Source organism: Puma concolor, chromosome C1 (assembly GCF_028749965.1).
Source record: "Puma concolor isolate L17-30 chromosome C1, mPumCon1.1.hap2, whole genome shotgun sequence".
Lineage (NCBI taxonomy): Eukaryota > Metazoa > Chordata > Mammalia > Carnivora > Felidae > Puma > Puma concolor.
The window spans coordinates 190124057-190148241 of NC_141674.1; the positions used below are offsets into that span (position 1 = coordinate 190124057).

At 37.3% G+C, this 24185-nt stretch overlaps 1 protein-coding gene across 5 annotated transcripts in view; it reads right to left on the reverse strand.

Moving 5' to 3' along the window:
• Positions 1 to 24185, reverse strand: part of ICA1L (islet cell autoantigen 1 like) — a 93231-nt gene that overhangs the window by 66738 nt on the left and 2308 nt on the right. For 4 of the 5 annotated variants that reach the window (XM_086719306.1, XM_086719305.1, XM_086719303.1 and 1 more), the window contains exon 2: positions 14650 to 14817. In XM_086719306.1, the coding sequence (XP_086575432.1) occupies positions 14650 to 14675 (26 nt within the window). In that variant the 5' untranslated portion in view covers positions 14676 to 14817. Of the gene's footprint in view, positions 1 to 14624; positions 14818 to 24185 lie in introns of all 5 variants that reach the window. The other variant, XM_086719304.1, reaches the window with a different exon arrangement.

Genomic DNA, 24185 nt, shown 5'->3' on the forward strand with positions numbered 1-24185 from the left:
GCTCAGTCAGTTAAGCGTTCAGCTTTGGCTCAGGTCATGATCTCATGGTTCACAAGTTCAAGCCGCATGTCAGGCTCTGTACTGACAGCTCAGAGCCTGGAGTCTGCTTTGGATTCTCTGTTTCCCTCTCTCTCTGTCCCTCTCTTGCTCATGCTCTCTCTCAAAAATAAACATTCTGTAAAAATTTTTAAAAATTAGGGGCGCCTGGGTATCTCAGTCTGTTAAGCGTCCGACTTCAGCTCAGGTCATGATGTCACAGTCTGTGAGTTTGAGCCCCACGTCAGGCTCTGTGCTGACAGCTCAGAGCCTGAAGCCTGATTTGGATTCTGTGTCTCCCTCTCTCTCTGCCCCTCCCCTGCTCATGCTCTGTCTCAAAAATAAATAAAAACATTTTAAAAATTTTTTTAAAAATTAGAAAGATCTCAGGCATAGGGGAGTTATGTTAGAAATAAAGATGGAAATTATAACCTGTGAACTTGAAAACTAATGTTTAAGTAATTCTTCTTAATATGGTTAACACGGCTATGTAAGGAAATGCAAATGTGGAAATTGTTCCTTAAGGAGATGTAAAAAAAAAAAAAAAAAGAAAGAAAGAAAGAATAATAATGGTTTTTAAAGCCTAAATTATTCCAATAAATGGTGGGAGGCAGGAACACAGGGAGATTTTAAAGTATGTGATTGATTCATCATTTTCAGAATCAACAATTAACGTATTATTAATCTTAGTAAAGAAATAGGTTCACCTACTTTTTTAAAAAGTAATTACTAATTAAATAAAAATAGAATGTTTACTTTCCAAATTACTAGGGGCAAAACAAAAGAGCAAGGAAAACTAGCAAAAGCAACAGCAGGGTGGGAAAAACAGGATCAAGGCAACATAACAAAAAGTATAAACTAGGATGACAGAATAAGAACAACTACACAATTTAGTATGATAAATGCAAACTTCCTCTCAAATATAAAGAATTTCAAACCATAAAAAGAAAAAACGATATCCAACTACACACTATTTGGGGTCAACCTCTAACAAAATGACACAGGAAGAATTTGTTAAGATAAGCCAGGTAAATACACACAAAATTAAAGCAGGAATAGCCATACTAATATCAGACCAAGAAGGTTTAAATAAGTAGCATTAAATAGAACACAGTTAAAATGTAAAGTCCACAGGTGACCACTCTTCCAGATATCCTCTGAACATTCTCCTTTGGATATTCTCCTGGATTCCTGGCAGTATAGATTAGCCACCATTTAACTGCAGAACCTCTCCTATGCTATGCTGGATAACTTGGCTAGACATAGTTGAGATGGAAAATAGAAAGAATTTAACCTTAGTACAGAGTGAATCATCCTACTGTTCTGACACATAAAAAGTCTTGAGGGAAAACTTGCAATTTATCTTTGAAAAATGCCATATTATATACAGGGCAACAAAAATACAAATTACAGGCAGTTTCTCAACAAAACCAACAAAAGTTAGACTACAATAAAGGAATGTACTTAGGGTAATGAGTTAAAGAAAAACTGTCAATCCATAAATCTGTATCTATCAAAACTGTCCTTTAAGAAATGAAAGCAAAATACATTTTCAGATAAAGAACTGAGAGAATTCATGGCCAGGGAACTTTCAGAAATGCTAACAAATTCTTCAGGCTGAAGGAAAATTACAACAGTGATTTGGATCTACAAGAAATAATGAAGATAATCAGAATTGGAAAATGTCTGGGTAAATATGAGTTTTTTCTTTCTTGATTTCTTTAAAAGTTATAGTTTAACATGCAGAGAAAAATAAAAATAAAAGCTTAAGTGTCAATATTGTCATTTTTAGATCATTTATACCTTCACCTACTCCCTTACCACCTCATTCTATCATCATCATTACTATATGGTTCTTTCTGGTAATATTTACATGCATGAAGTATACAGTTTTTAGCTGTATACTTTTCACAAATGAATAGATATTACAGTATAGGACATTTCTAATGCCCCAAAAAGTTTCCTTATATCCTTTTTCAGCCACTGCCCAGCCTATAAGTAATAACTTTTGATTTTTTTCATCTTTGATTAGTTTTTCCTTGTCTAGTGTGTTTTTTTATGTTTATTTTTATTTGAAAGAGAGATACTGAGTGAGCAGGGGAAGGGCAGAGAGAGAGGGAGACAGAATCCCAAGCAGGCTCTGGGCTAGCAGCGGGGCTCAAACTCCTGAACCATGAGATCACGACCAGACCCAAAATCAAGTCCGACACTTAACCAACTGAGCCACCCAGGTGCCCCAGTGTGCTCTTTTTTTTATTGCTGAATAGTAATCCACTGCATTAATGTAACACTATGTTTTCATTTTTTACTACTATAGATAAAGCTGCTATGAACATGCCTAAACAAGTCCTCTTGTGGACAAATGTTTTTATTTCTTTTGAATAAAGACCTAGGAAACAATTCTGTCAAAGAATTAATGTATACTTAACTTTATAAGAAATTGCCATTTTACATTCCAATTAACAATGCATGAGAGTTCCAATTGTTCTACATCCTCACTAACATTTAATGTTGGCAGTCTTAGTAGTTTTATTCACTCTAGTCATTGAATAATGGTTTTTCCTTGTGGCTTTAATGTCAATTTTACTGATGATGAGCACTTTTTCATGTGTTAATTTTCCATCTGTATATATTCCATTGTTAAATGTTTGTCTTTTGCCCATTTTTAAATTGAGTTGTCTTTTTTACAATTAAGTTGTAGAGTTCTGAAATTTAGACTGGAGTGGCACTGAATCTACAGATGTATTTATGCAGGACTGGCATCTTAACGATACTTTTTTTTTTTTACTTTTTTTTTAGTGTTTATTTTTGAGAGAGAGACAGAGCACAAATGGGGGAGGGGCAGAGAGAGAGAGAGAGAGAGAGAGAGAGAGAGAGAGAGAGGGATTCACAGAATCCGAAGCAGACTCCAGGCTCTGAGCTGTAAGGACAGAGTGCGACACGGGGCTTGAACTCACTCACCGTAGGATCATGACCTGAGCCAAAGTCATGACTGACTGAACCACCCAGGTGCCCTTTAACAATACTGAGTCTTTCAATTCAAGAACGACAGCATGTATCTCCCATTTATTTAGGTCTTCTCTAATTAATTTTGCTCAGCAGTGTCTGCAGTTTTTAATATAGAAGCATTACACATATTTCATTTAATTTATTCCTAAATATTCTGTGTCTATCGATGTTATTATAAATATCATGCCTCCTAAACTCAACAAAAGCCTTTACATCTGTATATTTTATTACACTTAAATTCTGTACTTTTGTTTCTCAATGTTCTCATTACATGAAATGTTACAGTCTCTGAGGGGACCTATTAAATGGCATCCCTTTTCTCTGCATTTTTCTAAATAAGAAACAAGTAATATAAAGAGTAGTAGCTGAAGGCCCAAATCCCATTTTTTGTTACTAACAATGGCAAAGTTTATGGACATAGCTTAGTGTGAGACCTAAATGGTCCTCCTCACTGAGCATCAGGGCTAAGCAAATTTGCCAACCAGTCAAAGGTAACTGGATTAGGGCAAGTTTCCCCATATGGGAAGAGGAAGAAGGATGGCTAACCATTATTTCTTATCTCCCAAATTTTCCTTTTTTGCTTTTGAAAAGGCCCATTCTTTAACAGTTCTAATGAATCCTGTGGGTAAAAAAAAGCTTGGTCTTGGGATCTATGAAAGTCTATTTTGAATTCATTCATATTTATTGTATATAAAAATCTAAACTAACAACTTTTTCCTTTTTTAGATACAATTTTTGGTCCATGCAAGACTCATTTTCTTATGTTTGTTCATTTACTTGTACATTCATTAACTCCTTCCTCCTTTCCATCTGTCCTCATAATCATTCTAATGTGCTTCATGTGTACTTTTTTATTTGAATGCATTCTTAGTGTGTTATGTACACGTTCTAATATACACAAATGATAACTGTTGTATCATTTATTTCTGACTTTTTGGGTGTTTTTTGCTCAGCCCTGTTTTTAAAGTTCTATATATGTTGCTATCTGTTCTGTTGTTTCTATTGCATAGCATTCTTTAGTGTTTCTTGATTCTTTGAAGATAGAATCCCCATGTCTTAGGACATCTATTGTAGTCAATGAGAATTCTGGGGTCAAACTATCTAAGTAAGCTCTTACTGTCTTTTGAATCTTGTAGAGCGTTCTATTTAACCTTGATGCCTTCAGGCTCTCTACAATATGTTTTGGTAGAGTATTGTCATTCTGGAGATTCAGGTCTTCCAGAAAATTTTAAGTTATTATCCCTTCAAATATTTCTTTTAACCCATAATTTCTTCTTTTATCTGAATCTTCTACTGGTGTTATTCTTTATAGGTCTTAATGGCTCATTTTTAGATCTGTTTCTCTGTGCTATATTTTGGGTAAATTCCTCAGTACAATCTTCCAATTTATTAATTCTCTTTTCAATTCTGTCTAGAGTTGATCCCAGCTATTGAGGTTTACTTTTGTTTTTGTTTAATGTTTATTTTGGGAGAGAGAGAGAAAGAATGAGAAGGGGAGGGGCAAGGAGAGAGAATCCCAAGCAGGTCTATGTTCAGCGCAGAGCCCAACACAGGGCTTGATCTCACAACTGCAAGATCATGACCTGAACCAGTATCAAGAGTCGAATGCTTACCGGACTGAGCCACCCAGGTGCCCCAAGGTTTATTTTTTTATATGCAGTGACTGTTTCTTTCTGTCTTTTGTAATTTCCAAGATTTCTAATCAGCTCTTCTGCAGATTTTTCTAGTTTCTTGTCCTTTTTTAATGGTTATCATTCTATATTTTTTCTCTTTGGCATCTTAAATGTATAGAATTCTTAGAAAAAAATTATTTTCACCTGGAATGAATTCATGTCCCAAATGTTGATTTTGTTGAATTATATAGGCTCATTGTGAGTGCAGAATCTTTAATTTTTTCCTTCCTTCCCTCTGTAGTTATTCCTCCTCACTAGTAGTTATATAGTTGCCACCAATTCACCTTCAGGGCTCCCACTTCCACAGCATCTTATATTGATTATTTTAATAATATAGTGATATATAATGATATCTGAAATACTATTGATCTAATCATGTTTGAAGGAATGCTGCATAGGAACACTTTTAATTTCTAACAACCTGCAGAAACCGAACTCCTAGATGCCAGAGCCTACTTCTATACTGAAAGCTCAGCACATCCATCTCAGCCTCACTCACTATTTTATCTTTCTATCGTATTGTTGGTCCATGTTTCTCTCTCTTTTATTTTAGAGTGCATGCACACAAGATGGGGAGGGGCAAAGACAGAGAATCCAAAGCAGTCTCTACGTTGTCAGCACAGACCTGACGTGGGGCTCAACTGTGAGATCATGACCTGAGCCGAAATCAAGAGTTAGACACCTAACTGACTGAGTCACCCAGGCACCCCTGGTTTATCTTTATTTCATTAGCTAGCCAAGACACATCTTTTTGGGTTTGCTTCTTAATTTCTTTTATAAATACTATGAGTAGAGAGCAAATGTTACTATGCTGTCTTAACTAGAGATCTCCTTTATTTGCAATAAGAGTAGTTTCTTTTTTTTTTTTTTTTTTTTTACGTGAACAGTAACCACAGAGAACACTTTATTCCTTTTTACACTATACTATTTAAATTTTTTAGCTATCTCCTGGATTTGGAGTATAAATCATAAATTATGACAAATCAGTATTCTCTTTAGAGGTAGCTCTGTACTCACTTTAACATCTCATTACTGTGACATCACTAAAAAGGAAGCAAAACAGACTGACGGTAATATGCAAAATGAAGCAGTGCAATCCCATTGAAAAAAATAATCTGTAAAGACTTTTGACTAAATATAACTGTTTGATGCAATTAAGAAAATACATTAGACAAGTTTGCTGTTTAATATTAATGTAGTACTCCTGATTATCCGGGCTCCTAATCCATAACTTTTCTTACAAACACAATCAGCATTTCCTCAAAGAATCAGTGTGTTAATGATTTCAACTAAGGACATGGAACACTCCAAAATGTCAACAAAGTTTTCTCTGCAGTAGGATAAAGGGTGACAGTTTCCTGTAGTCTCCAAATTTACTACAATTACCAGATATAACTAACTACCTTTTGTATAACTATTATTATTTTCAGAAATGTCTACTTGATTATCTAGCCCAGTTATATCTTTTTGGTTTTGTCTTTTTCATATTTTATTTATTATTATTTTGCAGCACTAGCAAGCCCTTATCCAAAGGTAAGAGTTATTCATTCATTCATTGTTAAATACACATTAGTTATTCTTTTATATAGACTTTTTTCTTATCTGAAATATAACTCTTCTTATAAACACCATATAAAGGCTATAAACAATTACATACAGAAAATATATTCTATATAGAGTTAAGAGTGAAACGTTTACATTAATTCCATCACTTAACAGTGCTATAAAGGGCTTAGAGTATTATTTACCCTCATTTGTTATAAAATAATTCACTAGATACATTAGCAAGTGCATTAAAAAAGTCTGAGAGTTAAAGTTATGGCAAAGACTAGGTATTAAAATCACATATACATTATTTACAAGGGAGCTCCTATTCCCCTCTTGCCAACAATCTCCCACTTGTTAACAGAAGTAAGATTAGAATTCAGGCATACTATGTGCCATAATTGAAATATTGAAGAAAAACAGAGATCTTAACAGCATGAGACAAGGAAATGTCATTCCAAAAATAGGCTGAAGAAGAAAAAGGTAGATTGATGATAATTGTAGAGGTCTCTGTATTTCGTTAATAGGTAAGGTGGAGCTAAAAAGGTTTTTAAGTAGCAGAAAGACTAAACAGAAAGTTTATAGCAATCTATCCACATTCCAGGCATAACGTAATAAGAATCAGGACCAAGGACCATTACCATAAGAACAAATTTGAAGGAAGACTCTACAGAATTTGGTTAGTGATGACTTAACAGTTTTGCCCCTGAAAAATAAAAAAAATTAGAAGTGCGAACAAAATGTATCTGACATGTGAAATTCTGAGTCTGAAATGGTAAATGGCATCTGAATTTACAGAAATATCTGAAAGCAATTACAACTGTAGTAATCAAGATTGTTTCAAGCTTGGGTCTCTAGTCAGACAGCCTCGGTTTGAACCTAATAACTCTACTACTTAGTAGATGTGGGACCCTGTATGAGCTACATTAATCTCTCTGATCTTTATTTTTCTCATCAGTAAAATAGCAATAATAAAGTAAATATATTGTTTTGAGAATTAAATGAGAAAATACATGTAAAGCACTTAGAACAGAAATTGTGGGTATTTAAGAATGAATATATTTTTTCATTTAATTTTTAGTGCAGCTCAGATTAGAAATGGTAATTTGGGAGTTAGCTATAAAAAGACAGTTAAGGGGCACCTGGGTCACTTAAACGTCTGACTTCAGCTCAGGTCATGATCTTGCGGTTTGTGAGTTCTAGCCACACATTAGGCTCTGTGCTGACAGGTCAGAGCCTGGAGTCTGCTTCGGATCCTGTCTCCCTCTCTCTGTGCCCCTCCCCCACCTGCACTCTATGTCTCTCTCAAAAATAAATAAACATTAAAAAATATATTAAAGGGGTGCCTGGGTGGCTCAGTTGGCTGAGTGTCTAACCTCAGCTCAGGTCACGATATCATGGTTTGTGAGTTCGAGCCCCATGCCAGACTCTGTGCTGACAGCTCAGAGCCTGGAGCCTGCTTCAGATTCTGTGCCTCCTTCTCTCTCTGCCCCTCCCCTGCTGACACTCTGTCTCTCTTTCTCTGTCTCAAAAATAAATAAACATTAAAAAAATATTTAAAAAAGACGTTAAGCAGTGATAACTGATGAGACCTTTAAAAAAGAAAGCAGTCCACAAAACAATCAATGTGATTCATCACATCAATGAAAGAAAGGACAAGAACCACATGATTCTCTCAATAGATAAAGAGAAAGCATTTCACAAAATACAGCATCCTTTCTTGATAAAAACTTTTAAGAAAGTAGGGTTAGAAGGATCATACATCAAGATCATAAAAGCCATATATGAAAGACCCAACGCTAATATCATCCTCAGTGGGGAAAAACTGAGAGCTTTCCCCCTAAGGTGAGGAACAAGACAGGGATGTCCACTCTCGCCACTGTTATTCAACATACTATTGGAAGTCTTAGCCTCTGCAATCAGACAACGCAAAGAAATAAAAGGCATCCATATCGGCCAGGAGGAGGTCAAACTTTCACTCTTCACAGATGACATGACACTCTATATGGAAAACCCAAAATATTCCATCAAAAACCTGCTAAAACTGATCCATGAATTCAAACATAAATATAAAAGAATATAAAATCAATGCACTGAAATTGGTTGCATTCCTATACACCAACAATGAAGCAACAGAAAGAGAAATCAAGGAGTCGATCCCATTTACAATTGCACCAAAAGCCATAAAATACCTAGGAATAAATCTAATCAAAGAGGTGAAAACTCTATACACTGAAAAGTATAGAAAGCTTATGAAAGAAATTGAAGAAGACACCAAAAAATGGAAAAAGATTCCATGCTCCTGGATAGGAAGAACAAGTATTGTTAAAATGTCAATACTACCCAAAGCAATCTACATATTCAATGCAATCCTTATCAAACTAAGACCAGCATTCTTCACAGAGCCAGAACAAATAATCCTAAAATTTGCATGGAACCAGAAAAGACCCCGAATAGCCAAAGCAATCTTGAAAAAGAAAACCAAAGCAGGAGGCATCACAATTCCAGACTTCAAGCTATATTACAAAGCTGTAATCATCAAGACAATATGGTACTGGCACAAGAACAGACACTCAGATCAATGGAACAGAATAGAGAAGCCAGAAACGGACCCACAAACATATGGCCAGCTAATCTCTGACAAAGCAGGAAAGAATATCCAATGGAATAAAGACAGTCTCTTCAGCTAGAGGTGCTGGGAAAACTGGACAGTGACATGCAGAAGAATGAACCTGGACCACTTTCTTACACCATACACAAAAATAAACTCAAAATGGATGAAAGACCTCAAGACATGAAAGACAGGAAGCCATCAAAATCCTCAAGGAGAAAGCAGGCAAAAACTTCTTTGACCCTGGCCGCAGCAACTTCTTAATCAACACATCTCCAGAGGCAAGGGAAACCAAAGCAAAAATGAACTATTGGGATCTCATCAAAATAAAGGCTTCTGCATGGTGAAGGAAACATTCAGTAAAACTAAAAGGCAACCAACAGAATGGGAGAAGATATTTGCAAACGACGTATCAGATAGAGGGTGAGTATCCAAATCTATAAAGAACTTATCAAACTCAACACCCAAAAAACAAATAATCCAGTGAAGTAATAGGCAAAAGACATGAATAGACACTTCTCCAAAGAAAACATCCAGATGGCCAACTGACATATGAAAACATGGTCAACATCACCATCATCAGGGAAACACAAATTAAAACCTCAATAAGATACCACCTCACACCTGTCAGAATGGCTAACATTAACAACTCAGGCAACAACAGATGTTGGTGAGGATGCAGAGAGAGAGGATCTCTTTTGCACTGCTGGTGAGAATGCAAACTGGTGCAGTCACTCTGGAAAACAATATGGAGGTTCCTCAAAAAGTTAAAAATAGAACTACCCTATGTCCCAGCAATTACAATACTAGGTATTTATCCAAGCGATACAGGTATGCTGTTTTGAAGGGGCACAGGCACCCCAATGTTTATGGCAGCACTATCAACAATAGCCAAAGTTGGAAAGAACCAAATGTCCATCAACGGATGAATGGATAAAGAAGATGTGGCATATATATACACAATGGAGTATTACTTGGCAATCAAAAAGAATGAAATCTTGCCATTTGCAACTAAGTGGATGGAACTAGAGGGTATTATGCTAAGCGAAATTAGTCAGAGAAAGACAAATATCACATGCCTTTACTCATATGAGGACTTTAAGACACACAACAGATGAACACAAGGGAAGGGAAGCAAAAATAATATAAAACCAGGGAGGGGGACAAAACATAAGAGACTCTTAAACATGGAGAACAAACAGGGTTGCTGGAGGGGTTGTGGGGAGGGATGGGCTGAATGGGTACGGGGCATTAAGGAATCTACTCCTGAAATCATTGTTGCACTATATGCTAACTAACCTGGATGTAAATTTAAAAAATAAATTAAAAAATAAAATAAAATAAAAAAGAAAGGTGAAAGGTGGTAAAATTTGGAGGTTTGAGGAAGGTGAATCAAATTTGGGCCAGGCTCTTGGTACTATGTTATGGATTCACCATGATATGAATAGGTTAATGAGAAATGTGTTCTCTATATAATAGACATTTAAATCACATAATAAAAAGAAATTAAAAAGAACTTCAGAGATTATCTAGTTCAACTTTCTATTTTGACTCAAAAGGGATGGAGACTTCCATAAAATGACAGACCAATAGAAGGCTTATAAAAAAGCCTTATCATAACTGAGGGTATAAAATAATTACATACAGAAAATATATTCTATATAGAGTTACAGTGAAAAATTCCATCACTCAACAGTGCTGTAAAGAGTATTATTTACCCTCAGTTGTTACAAAATAATTCACTAGATACATTAGCAATCAACTGCATGTACTTATTAGACAGTTTTCATTAATAATATGTGACTGATCATGGGGCACCTGGGCGGCTCAGTCAGTTAAGTGTCTGACTTCGGCTCAAGTCATGATCTCACAGTTCATGAGTTCGAGCGCCGTGTTGGGCTCTATGCTAACAGCTCAGAGCCTGGAGCCCGCCTCAGATTCTGTGTCTCCCTCTTTCTCTGCCCCTCCCCTGCTCATGCTCTCTCTCTCTCAAAAATAAATAAACATTAAAAAAAATTTTAATAACAAAATAATATGTGACTGATCGCTATGAAATTGGTAATGGTAAACCATTTTTGACCAACAAAATCAGCAGTTTCATATGGTTTAACCTAATAAAAGGAACTCAAGTTACCAATGTGATCTAACTCCTCTCTGAAGAAAGTACTTTGTGGGCAAATGATCTGCCTAACCAAGAACACATCTCAAGTCAGGGATCTAGGCTGACTAGCAAACTGGCCTGGAGAAAAATTAGTTCTGAGCCACTCTTTGCTACAACAGCAGAGATAAGTAGATCCACCAGACTGAATGCCCCACAAAGCCATAACTACTGAGAATATGACATTTTACACATAAATTTTACAGACTCCTGATCTAGACCATGATTCTCAAAGTATAGTCTGAAAAATAAGTTTCTTAAGCTCTACTGTTTGTAATAAGACAATATCTATTCTTTGCTCATATGTACATACTATAAATATATATATATACACACACATATATACATATACATTATATATATCGTACATAATTTTTAAAGACACTACCTGACTAATCTTTCATCAACTGTCCATTAATTTGGGAATAGTTTTTAGCTCTAGCCAATCAATGAGTAGACTGTTTGTCTCCTTTCATGGATGAAGATAAACTGAAGCCCACTAAGATTATTAGGGACTACTGATATCAAAGAGAAACTATCAAGTCACAGATTGAGAATCTATCCCTGAAACTGCCCTAAAGGTGTATTTTATAAAGTACCAGCTTTAATATTGACTAGAATTTCATGAAGGTTAAAAACATGAATTCTTTCAGACACATAAATTTAACTCTTGTTTAGTCAAACATGGTTTGGTTACTGAGATACTAGAAGCATTACAGAACTACAGTAGTTGAAATTAACAAATACAATGGACACTGGAACTAGTGCAGTATTAAATTAGCTGAAATTTCCAAATAGTCCTAATAAGGAAGTCATTTTCACACACGTATTAAACACAGGCTTTGTTCTAGGTGCTACAACTTGGCACTACACTCATAACACCAATAAGACACTAATATGAGAAAATTAAATTAAATTAAATTAAATTAAATTAAATTAAATTAAATACAGGGCACCTGGGTGGTCCAGTCAGTTAAGCATCTTACTTTAGCTCACTCAGGTCATGATCTCACGGTTCATTAGTCCAAGCCCCACTTCGTAGGTGAGTCCCACTTCTCTCTCTTTCTCTCCCTCTCCCTCCCTCTCTCTCTCTCAGTCCTTGCTCACTTGTACCCTCTCTCTCAAATAAATAAATAAATAAATAAATAAATAAATAAATAAATACAGACTTGTGTTTATCTAAAACAGAAGTATTATGGCAATTACTTACCACCATTAAATCACAGACCCAAATATCCCATACTAAGCAAGTAGGTTGCACACACAGAGGTTACCACCTTGACCAAATATTCTTATAAAAGGACTAGAGCTTAATCATTATTCTACAAAAATTCAAAATTATATAAAAGGCAAAGTCTTAGAGGAGGCTTAAGATACCTAGATGTTTCTGATAATCTTAGTATTACTACATACTAAAGTAATTATACTTGTAGAGCTCTTGTCAATTTTTAAAACATTTTCACATTTTATCACCTTTGATCCTTATGATAACCCTGAGAGCTAGAAATGGTAGATTTTATTATTCTAGTTTCAGAGAGGAGATCACGGAGGCTCTGTGAAATGAAGGGAGCTTTCTCAAGGATACACATACATTAAGAATATCTTGAGGGGCGCCTGGGTGGCTCAACTGGTTAAGCTTCGGCCAGGTCACGATCTCATGGCTCATGAGTTCAAGTCCCATGTCGGACTCTGTGCTGGAGCCTGGAGCCTGCTTCAGATTCTGTGTCTGCCTCTCTCTCTCTCTCTCTCTCTCTCTCTCTGCCCCTCCACCACTCATGCTCTGTCTCTCTCTCTCTCAAAAAATTTAAAAAAAAATTTTTTTTAAAGAGTATCTTGATACTTAGCACACATCCAGGTCTTTCACTCCACAAGTAGTGTTCTTTTCCATTTTGAAGGAAGAAAAAGTGAGATTAAAGTTGTTTCCTAATCTTATAGTGGATTAACTATTTAGTTCCCAATTTTCAGGTAACCTACTTCCAAAAACCCATAGGTCTCCAAGAATTAGCGAGGCACATAAAAATCGTTGTTTATATGAATTAAAACAAGAGAGACATGTCGTTAACAAAATTGACAAGTTTATATTGCAAACTACATTCAAATTTCTAGTTATAATAAAATTTATTTTTATATAACTAGTCTATAATTTCAGTAGTCAGCATAATTTTAACCTGTAAAGAAGTCATTAAAAAAAGATAAATCAGAGCTCATTTTTTTTCCAAAAGTGATGCTTTAGGATTATTATCTATTTTTCGACTTTCTGTTTAAGAATTTACTATAATAATATAATTTACTTATACCACTTTAGTCATATCATTTCATAAAGAACATATGAATAGCATTTAAAATAGATCATTGGAGGGCCTGGGCGGCTCAGTCCCAACTTCGGCTCAAGTCATGATTTCACAGTTTTTGAGTTCAAGCCTCACACATCGGGCTCTCTGTCAGTGCAGAGCCCGCTTCAGTTCCTCTGTACCCCCCTCTCTCTCTCTGCCCCCCCCTAAAATAAATAAACATTAAAAAAATTAAAAATTTTTTTTTTCAACGTTTATTTATTTTTGGGACAGAGAGAGACAGAGCATGAACGGGGGAGGGGCAGAGAGAGAGGGAGACACAGAATCCGAAACAGGCTCCAGGCTCTGAGCCATCAGCCCAGAGCCCGACGCGGGGCTCGAACTCACGGACCGCGAGATCGTGACCTGACTGAAGTCGGACGCTTAACCGACTGCGCCACCCAGGCGCCCCAACATTAAAAAAATTAAAATAGGTTATTGGAAAATAAGACTTGAAAAATGTCGATGAAATCAGTAAGACCATTCAAACTATAAATAACGTATCAAGGAAAAGGAAGTGAACTACAAAAGAAAATATCATATTTTTGAAAGTAGCTAAAAAATTATATTTCAAATGTTTTTAATAAAGTATCAACACTAAATTCTTATGTTAAAATGGTATTAAAGCTAATCTCCTATGAAACTTAAGAATATTTCCAACTTTACTGCAGATTTCAGGCGAATACCTCTTCCAGTCCTCTGCTATGCCCAAAATTTCCAAGTGCTGAGCCTCTCATACTATGAGGATCAAATGGGATAACATATGCAAAACTGCTTTGAAAAATATAAAGTTGTGGGGGGCCTAGCTGGCTCAGTTGGTAGACCATGTAAGCCCCACATTGGGCATAGCACTTACTTAAAAAAACAGATGAAGTTGTATGCAAGTATAAGACATTCTTTTAATTAACACATAGCCTGTAAACAAAAATATGTATGATGTAAATTTTTAAAACACAAAATTTTTTATTTAACTGACATAATTTTAAATCTCAACACTGAGAATAACCTGGAAGAGGTTTATGCAGATATTAAAATACAGGGTGCACTGTTAAAAATGCAGACTGACCACATGCACTTCCCCGCTTTCCCTTCCCTAATCTACTAATGGTAAAAGTATAAAACAAAAAGCAACCAATTAACTCATAAGTATAAGCATAAATATAGTGACAAGAGCAGATGAAAAGACTACAATACATTTTTGGAGAGAAAGTAGTAACCTAAGCAACTAAAAGAGGAATGTTAATGAATAGTGAGTCAATTACCTTGCAGACTATCTGAAAGACTCACCATTTGGAAGTGGAAGGAGGATTCATTGAAGTCTATATACAGTTGGCTAGACCCTGAGGCTGTTTTCTAATCTGTGTCACTCAATGGGAGTTGAAGAAATTGAACCAAGAAGGCGCTGGACTTGGGCTACAGTCCAACACAGCAGTTGGACAACACAGAAGATCTGGCCTGAAAACAAAATAATTAAGTGAAAGTTTACACACAGAACTGTTAAATGTCAAGCTCTTTTCCCATTCTTTGTTCACCAGTAGCAAAGCATTCTCACTCTCTCTCTCTTTCTCTTTCACACACACACACACACACACACACACGCACACGCACACACACACACACACACCTTTCCATTCTTCAGAAAAGTCTGGAACATTCTTTTCTCTGGAAAGAGCTAAAAGCTACAGAGAAAAGCAGGATACCATTTGGACATTCTAAAAGGATGGGTCTTTGCCTAATCACTCTAGAGCAAAATTTACCCGTTGTACATATAAATCTTCTGAATGGCTTTATTACAGTCTTCCTCTTAAACATAAATGGAAAACCAAATGTCAAGAGATATCTGAGGGAAGTCTCCACCAAGAAAGACCTCTTACTTGGGGCACCTGGGTGGCTCAGTCGGTTAAGTGTCCAACTTCAGCTCAGGTCATAATCTCATGGCTTCTGAGTTTGAGCCCTGCGTCAAGCTCTGTGCTGACAGCTCAGAGCCTGAAGCCTGCTTCAGATTCTGTCTCCCTCTCTCTGCTCCTTCCTGACTCTCTCTCTCTCTCTCTTTTTTTTTTTAAATTTTTTTTTCCTTCCAACGTTTATTTATTTTTGGGACAGAGAGAGACAGAGCATGAACGGGGGAGGGGCAGAGAGAGAGGGAGACACAGAATCGGAAACAGGCTCCGGGCTCTGAGCCATCAGCCCAGAGCCCGACGCGGGGCTCGAACTCACGGACCGCGAGATCGTGACCTAGCTGAAGTCGGACGCTTAACCGACTGCGCCACCCAGGCACCCTCTCTCTCTCTCTTAAAAATAAATAAACATTAAAAAAAAAAAAAAACCTCTTACCTAAAGCAAAAAATAGAAAAAAGAAAATAGCTGAAGGGAATTAATATAATATAGGGAGGAAACAAAACAAAACAACCCTCCAACTAATATCCTCAAAGAGGAATAATAAAATAAAAAAGGACTCTTGAGGAAAAAACACGATAGCTGAAATTTTTTTTTAATTTAATAGAAGGGTTGAAAAGTAACTGAAGAACCCAAATCTCCATCCAAAAAGAGATTTATTCCAAAATACATCATTGTGAACTTTCAGGAAACAGGGCGGTGGGGGGGGGGGGGGGAGATCCTGGAAGTTTTAAGAGATAGAAAGTAGATTATATACAAATCATTGAGTGTCAGAAAGAGAGCAGATTTCTCAAAAGTAGCAATGAAATATAAAAGACAAAAATAAACCCAGAAGAGCTATGAAGGGAAGGCTCAAGATGACAGCTGGACAGAACAAGCATCTCAAATTTAAGAAGAATGATGGACTCTGGAAAGGAGACCTCTAGGAAATGTAACTGGTATGTTTCAGCATACTATTCATGGTCATATAGCAGAAATGTTAGAGCAATTGGTATTCAGAAAATTAAGTAAATTAAAAAATAAAGCCATTATTGGGGCACCTGGGTGGCTCAGTCAGTTAAGCATAGGACTTTGGCTCAGGTCATGATCTCACGGTTCAGGAGTTCCTGCCCCACATGGGGCTCTGTGCTGACAAATCAGAGCGTGGAGCCTGCTTTGGATTCTGTGTCTGCCTCTTTCTGCCCCTCCCCCACTTGCACTGTCTGTCTGTCTGTCTGTCTCTCTCTCAAAAATGAGATCAGGAACATGACAAGGATGTCCACTCTCACCACTGTTGTTTAACATAGTGTTGGAAGTTCTAGCATCAGTAATCAGACAACAAAAGGAAATCAAAGGCATCAAAATTGGCAAAGATGAAGTCAAGCTTTCACTTTTTGCAGATGACATGATACTATACATGGAAAATCCGATAGACTCCACCAAAAGTCTGCTAGAACTGATATATGAATTCAGCAAAGTTGCAAGATACAAAATCAATGTACAGAAATCAGTTGCATTCTTATACACTAATAATGAAGCAACAGAAAGACAAAGAAACTGATCCCATTCATGATTGCACCAAGAAGCATAAAATACCTAGGAATAAACCTAACCAAAGATGTAAAGCTCTGTATGCTGAAAACTATAGAAAGCTTATGAAGGAAATTGAAGAAGACATAAAGAAATGGAAAAACATTCCATGCTCATGGATTGGAAGAATAAATACTGTTAAAATGTCAATACTACCCAGAGCAATCTACACATTCAGTGCAATCCCAATCAAAATTGCACCAGCATTCTTCTTGAAGCTAGAACAAGCACTCCTAAAATCTGTATGGAACCACAAAAGACCCTGAATAGCCAAAGTAATATTGAAGAAGAAGACCAAAGCGGGAGGCATCACAATCCCAGACTTTAGCCTCTACTACAAAGCTGTAATCATCAAGACAGCATGGTATTGGCACAAAAACAGACACATAGACCAATGGAATAGAATAAATACTTCAGAATTGGACCCACAAATGTATGGCCAACTAATCTTTGACAAAGCAGGAAAGAAGAGCCAATGGAAAAAAGACAGTCTCTTTAACAAATGGTGCTAGGAGAACTGGACAGCAACATGCAGAAGAATGAAACTAGACCACTTTCTTACACCATTCACAAAAATAAACTCAAAATGGATAAAGGACCTGAATGTGAGACAGGAAACCATCAAAACCCTAGAGGAGAAAGCAGGAAAAAACCTCTGTGACCTCAGCCACAGCAATTTCTTACTTGACACATCCCCAAAGGGAATTAAAAGCAAAAATGAACTACTGGGACCTCATGAAGATAAAAAGCGTCTGCACAGCAAAGGAAACAATCAGCAAAACTAAAAGGCAACCAACAGAATGGGAGAAGATATTTACAAATGACATATCAGAAAAGGGCTAATATCCAAAATCTATAAACAACTTACCAAACTTCACACCCAAAAAACAAATAATCCAGGGAAGAAATGGGCAGAAGACATGGATAGACACTTCTCTAAAGAAGACATCCAGATGGCCAACAGGCACATGAAAAGATGCTCAACGTCACTCCTCATCAGGGAAATACAAATCAAAACCACACTGAGATACCACCTCACGCCGGTCAGAGTGGCTAAAACGAACAAATCAGGAGACTATAGATGCTGGCGAGGATGTGGAGAAACGGGAATCCTCTTGCGCTGTTGGTGGGAAGGCAAAGTGGTACAGCCGCTCTGGAAAAGTGTGGAGATTCCTCAAAAAATTAAAAATAGATCTACCCTATGTCCCAGCAATAGCACTGCTAGGAATTTACCCAAGCGGTACAGGAGTGCTGATGCATAGGGGCACTTGTACCCCAATGTTTATAGCACCACTTTCAACAATAGCCAAATTATGGGAAGAGCCTAAATGTCCATCAACTGACGAATGGATAAAGAAGATGTGGTTTATATATGCAATAGACTACTACTTGGCAATGAGAAAGAATCAAATCTGGCCATTTGTAGCAATGTGGATGGAACTGGAGAGTGTTATGCTAAGTGAAATAAGTCAGTCAGAGAAAGACAGATACCATATGTTTTCACTCTTATGTGGATCCTGAGAAACTTAACAGAAGACCATGGGGGAGGGGAAGGGGGAAAAAAATGGCCAGATTTGATTCTTTCTCTGACTTCAGCACAGGTCATGATCTCACATCGAGCCCCTCATTGGGTTCTCTGCTGTCAGTGCAGAGCCCACTTCAGATCCTCTGCATCCCTCTCTCTCTGCCCCTCCCCACTCTCTCTTCCTCCCACTCTCAAAAATAAACATTAAAAAAAAAGGCAAGAAGTATTACATATTGGGCTCCCTAAAACCTACAGTTGCCGTGACATTTTCAATTTTTCTTCTCAAGAGTCAAAGCATGGCTGTAGAAAAACAAAACAGTAAGCTAGTGGTCAACCTTGCACAGCAGACGAAAGAAGATCAATCAGAGCTATATCAGCATTGATCTGTCTCTGGAATGAATGATTAACACATGCTGTGGGAACCTGCTTAGAGATAGCATATGACGACTATTGTCAGCCAACAGCCATTTAAGGAAGAAAAAACACAACAATGTTCAGTCTCCTATCTCAGTCTCTAAGGTAGCTATTCCAATGCCTTATACCATTCTTGGGCAAAGAGCAGGCCAAAACACAACTGCCCTTTTCAACAATAGATAACATATAAAAGTAACTCTTCAAGAAAAGGAAGAGGGACCATATGTGGAAAAGAGAAAAAAAAAACACATTTGAAGAGCTAGTGCATAAAATAGAATCTTAATAGAATTTTAAAGAAAACTGGTTTGCATCAGATAATATATATAATTATATAGACTATATACAGTATATATAGTTATATAGACTAACTATATAGTTATATGAACTATAACATATATATAGTTATATGGACTATAACTATATAGTTATATAGAATATGACTTGATGAAACAGATTTTTGAAAAGAACTGAAAAAGCAAAAGATACAAGGGGAAAAAAATACCACAGAACTTGAAATCGTATTAGAAACAGCTCTGGGGGCGCCTGGGTGGCTCAGTCGGTTAAGCGTCCGACTTCAGCTCAGGTCACGATCTCACGGTCCGTGAGTTCGAGCCCTGCATCGGGCTCTGGGCTGATGGCTCAGAGCCTGGAGCCTGCTTCCAATTCTGTGTCTCCCTCTCTCTCTGCCCCTCCCCCGTTCATGCTCTGTCTCTCTCTGTCTCAAAAATAAATAAGCGTTAAAAAAAATTAAAAAAAAAAAAAAAGAAACAGCTCTGGGTAGAATAGGTAATTCAGAAAACCAAGTTAACTTGGATGGCAAGCCATCGAAAATCCTTCAAAATAAGTATTACAAAATAAAGGTGGCTAGATTCTAACAAAGTAGTTAGAACAAAGATGATCGATTTGTAAGACAGACCACTGAGATCTAATGTAAGTAATACTCTTTCTTGGACAGAAAGACAATAGGAACATAAAATTTTCAAGGATATAGAGGTGAAAAACTGAAAGGTCTTATGTTTCAGGAAAAATTAACAGGGAATGATCAAAATTTAGATATTGTATAGAATTCTGCCAAGTTTTAAGGATAAAGAAAAGATGCTATTAGCATCCAGAAGAAATAAAATAATTTATGTTGGCCTCATCCATCTCCTCAGCAACATGAGACAACGGATAAAAGTGAGTACTGTGTACAACGTAGAGTGAAAAAGAATATGACATGGGATTTTCTACTTAGCGGAATATAATTTTAATGGATATTTAACATTCCATTTAATGGTTGTACTATAATTTACTACTATGGTCTATTATTGATACATATTTAGATTGTTTCTGGAATATCATTTAAACCATGCTGAATAAAAAATAAGAAAAAAAACCATATATTATTTAAAATACATGCAAGTTTACCCATAAGATAAAATCCTGGAAGTACAATGGCCGAATCAAAGGTTACATGCATTTAAAATTTTCATTCTGCTAAACTGTCCTGTAGAAGAGATTGTACCAGTTTTTTTGCCCACCAGCAATGGAGTAAAGTGCTTGCTCACTGCAACTCAGAACACTGTGTTATTAGATTTCTGATCTTTTTCAGGGCACCTGGGTGGCTCAGTCAGTCAGTTGAGCGTCCGACTTTGGCTCAGGTCATGATCTCACAGCTTGTGAGTTCGAGCCCCGTGTCACGTTCTGTGCTGACAGCTCGGAGCCTGGAGCCTGCTTCAGATTCTGTGCCTCTCTCTCTCTCTGCCCCAACCCACCCACATTCTGTCTCTGTCTCTCTCAAAAATAAATAAACATCAGATTTCTGATCTTTTTCAACCTTAAAGATAAAGCTTATTTGGGGTGCCTGCGTGGCTCAGTCGGCTAAGCATCCGACTTCAGCTCAGGTCATGAACTCGTGGTTTGTGAGTGTGAGTCCCACGTCGGACTCTGTGCTGATAGCTCAGAGCCTGGAGCCTGCTTCAGATTCTGTGTCTCCCTCTCGCTCTGCCCCTCCCCCACTCATGCTCTGTCTCTGTCTCAGAAATAAATAAACATTAAAAAATTTTTTAAAAATTATTTTATGGTAACCTAATAATTTGGAATTATCTTACCATATTTCATCAGTTGAAGACACCATTATTTAAAAGGTATGCCATTATTTTACATACCTCTAAACACGAAAAAAATCTACAAAGTAAACTGTGCTTTCAAATCATCCATTTTCAAATACATGAAAAATTCTGATTTCAGGGGTACCTGGGTGGCTCAGTTGGTTAAGTGTCTGTCTTTGGTTCAGGTCATGATCTCAGGTTCTTGAGTTCAAGCCCCACATTGGGGTCTCTGCTGACAGCATAGAGCATGCTTGGGAGTCTGTCTATCTGTCCACCCTTCCCCAGCTTGTGCTCTCACTCGCTCTCTCAAAAATAAATAAACATTAAAAAAAGTTCAGATTTCAGAAATAATTTCAGAGATGTGAAAATATGAACAGGTGCTTCTTAGAATCAACGAGATACGATATATGAGAAAGGCTGAGTATCTGAAAACGATTTTTTTTAATATGCAACAATGAGGAATACAACACAAATATATGCTTCCCAGAACAAATAAAACAATTAAATTATTTGAAGCCACAATCCATACAACTAAAATGTATTTAGTTTTATTATTTTAATTATTTTACTTTTTAAGTTTATTTATTTTGAGAGCAAGAGAGACAGCACAAGTGGGGGAGGGGCAGAGAGGGAGAGAATCCCAAGCAGGCTCCCCACTGTCAGTGCAGAGCCATAGGGCTTGAACTCATGAATCCTGAGATCAAGACCTGAGCAGAAACTAAGAGTCAGGCACTCAGCCGACTGAGCCACCCAGGTGCCCTTACAACTACAATGTATTTAAAAATGTGGGGCTGCTGGGTGGTTCAATCGGTTAAGCATCTGACGGGCTCAGGTCATGGTCTCACAGTTCGTGAGTTTGAGCCCCACATCGGGCTCTGTGCTGACAGCCTGGAGCCTGCTTTGGATTCTGTCGGTCTCTCTCTCTCTCTCTCTCTCTCTCTGCCCCTTCCCCACTCACGCTCTGTCTCTCAAAAAATAAATGCTAAAACGAAAATTTATTTTTAATGTATTTAAAAATGAAGAACTTGGGGTGCCTGGGTGGCTCAGTTGGTTAAGCGTCTGACTTCGGCTCAGGTCATGATCTCACGGTTCGTGGGTTCCAGCCCCGCGTCAGGCTCTGTGCTGACAGCTCAGAGCCTGGAGCCTGTTTCAGATTCTGTGTCTCCCTCTCTCTGTGACCCTCCCCTGTTCATGCTCTGTCTCTCTCTGTCTTAAAAATAAATAAACGTTAAAAAAAAAAATTTTTAAATGAAGAACTTATCGGAGTACGTGGCCGGCTCAGTTGGTTAAGCATCAGACTTTGATTCAGGTCACTATCTCACAGGTCACTATCTCACTGTTCGTGAGTTTGAGCCCTGTTATGGGTGAGCACAAGCCCCACTTCAAATGAGCCCCACTTCTCTCTCACTCCCTTTTTGCCCCTTGTGGGATTCTCTCTCCCTCTCTCTTTCTGCACCTCGCTCACTTGTGCCCTCTCAGTCTCTCAAGAAAATTAAATAAATAATAAAAAAATTTAACAATGAAGAATTTATAAATGGAGAAATGGTAAAAAGGGATTTAATTCAGTTAACTCTAAATGTGATTGTAACAAACAAAACAGAATTGTTATAACTATTAAAATAATAGGTACATGTAAAAAATAAGAAAAATTTGATGAAAATTATCTGTGATAAAAATTCCTGAACATACCATTAAAATATTAGCAAAAAGTATGTTAAATTATTCATCTCTCATGACAAAAAGGTATTTAATAAAACTTAACATCCATCTTTTTTTTTTCTTTTTTTAATCTTTCAAAGGCGCCTGGCTGGCTGAGTCCATAAAGCATATGACTCTTGATCTCAGGATCATGAGTTGAAGCCCCATGTTGGGCACAGAGCTTATTTAAAAAAAATAACCTAGGGGCACCTGGATGGCTCAGTCAGTTGGGCGACCGACTCATGATTTCAGCTAGGTCATCATTTCATGGTTCGTGAGTTTGAGCCCTGTGTCAGTCTCCACGCTGACAGTGTGAAGCCTCCTTGGGATTCTCTGTCTCCCTCTCTCTCTGCCCCTCCCCTGCTTGCTTGTGCATGCTCCCTCAAAATAAACAAATAAACATTTTAAAAAATAATAAAATCGGGGCACCTGGGTGGCTCAGTCGGTTAAGCACTGGACTTTAGCTCAGGTCATGATCTCACGGCTCATGGGTTCGAGCCCTGGGTCAGGCTTTGTGCTGACAGCTCAGAGTCTGGAGCGTCCTTCAGATTCTGTCTCTGTCTCTGTCTCTCTCTCTCTCTCTCTCTCTCTCTCTCTCTGCCCCTCCCCCATTCACACTCTGTCTCTCAAAAATAAACCTTAAAAAAAATTAATAAATAATAAAATAAAATTCACTAGGAAAACGACTGTAAGAATACCAGAAAAAATCTAATTAAGAGTAATAAAAAGATTTTAAGCAATATCAATTCAATCAGTATTGTACTGGTCTTCCATTTCCACTTCAGAAAGTTGCAAGAGAAAATTAATTCCATCCTAACACTGAGGATAAGTTAGATAATCTACAAAATTTAGTGTTTTCTGAAAGTACATCAGAGGGCTGAGGATGCAGAAAGCTCATGATCTGAAAATCCAGAAAATGCTTAGCCCTAGGACTGAAGAGATTCCTGACTGCTCTCATCTTGGGAGAAAAGAGGAAGAAGAGGAGGCTACTTCACAAAATAAAGGAGGGCAAAAAACAAGCAAACTGTATCTTTAAGTCCTGGAAAAAAAAAAAAAAAAGCTGGCCAAGAATTCTATATCTAATAAAAATATCCTTCAAACGGGGCGCCTGGGTGGCGCAGTCGGTTAAGCGTCCGACGTCAGCCAGGGCACGATCTCACGGTCCGTGAGTTCGAGCCCCGCGTCGGGCTCTGGGCTGATGGCTCAGAGCCTGGAGCCTGCTTCCAATTCTGTGTCTCCCTCTCTCTCTGCCCCTCCCCCGTTCATGCTCTGTCTCTCTCTGTCCCAAAAATAAATAAAAAACGTTGAAAAAAAAATTAAAAAAAAAAAAAGAAAGCAAAGTAAAACTTCAGACAGATACAGTTGAAAGGCCACAGTGACCTGTGTTACAAAAAAAAAATCTAAATATTCTTTAGGGTGAAGAAAAATAACATAGAAACTCAGCTCTACAGGAAGCAAGAGAGAAAAAAGGGTAAATATATTGATAAATACAAAGGAATTTTTAAACATTACATATATACATGCATCTTTAAATTTCACTAAAAGATTGATTCATTACATTTTTAAAAATATAGGACACATGTAGAAGTAAAGTATGTAAGGGCACATAAGGTGAGATGGTCATTACAAGT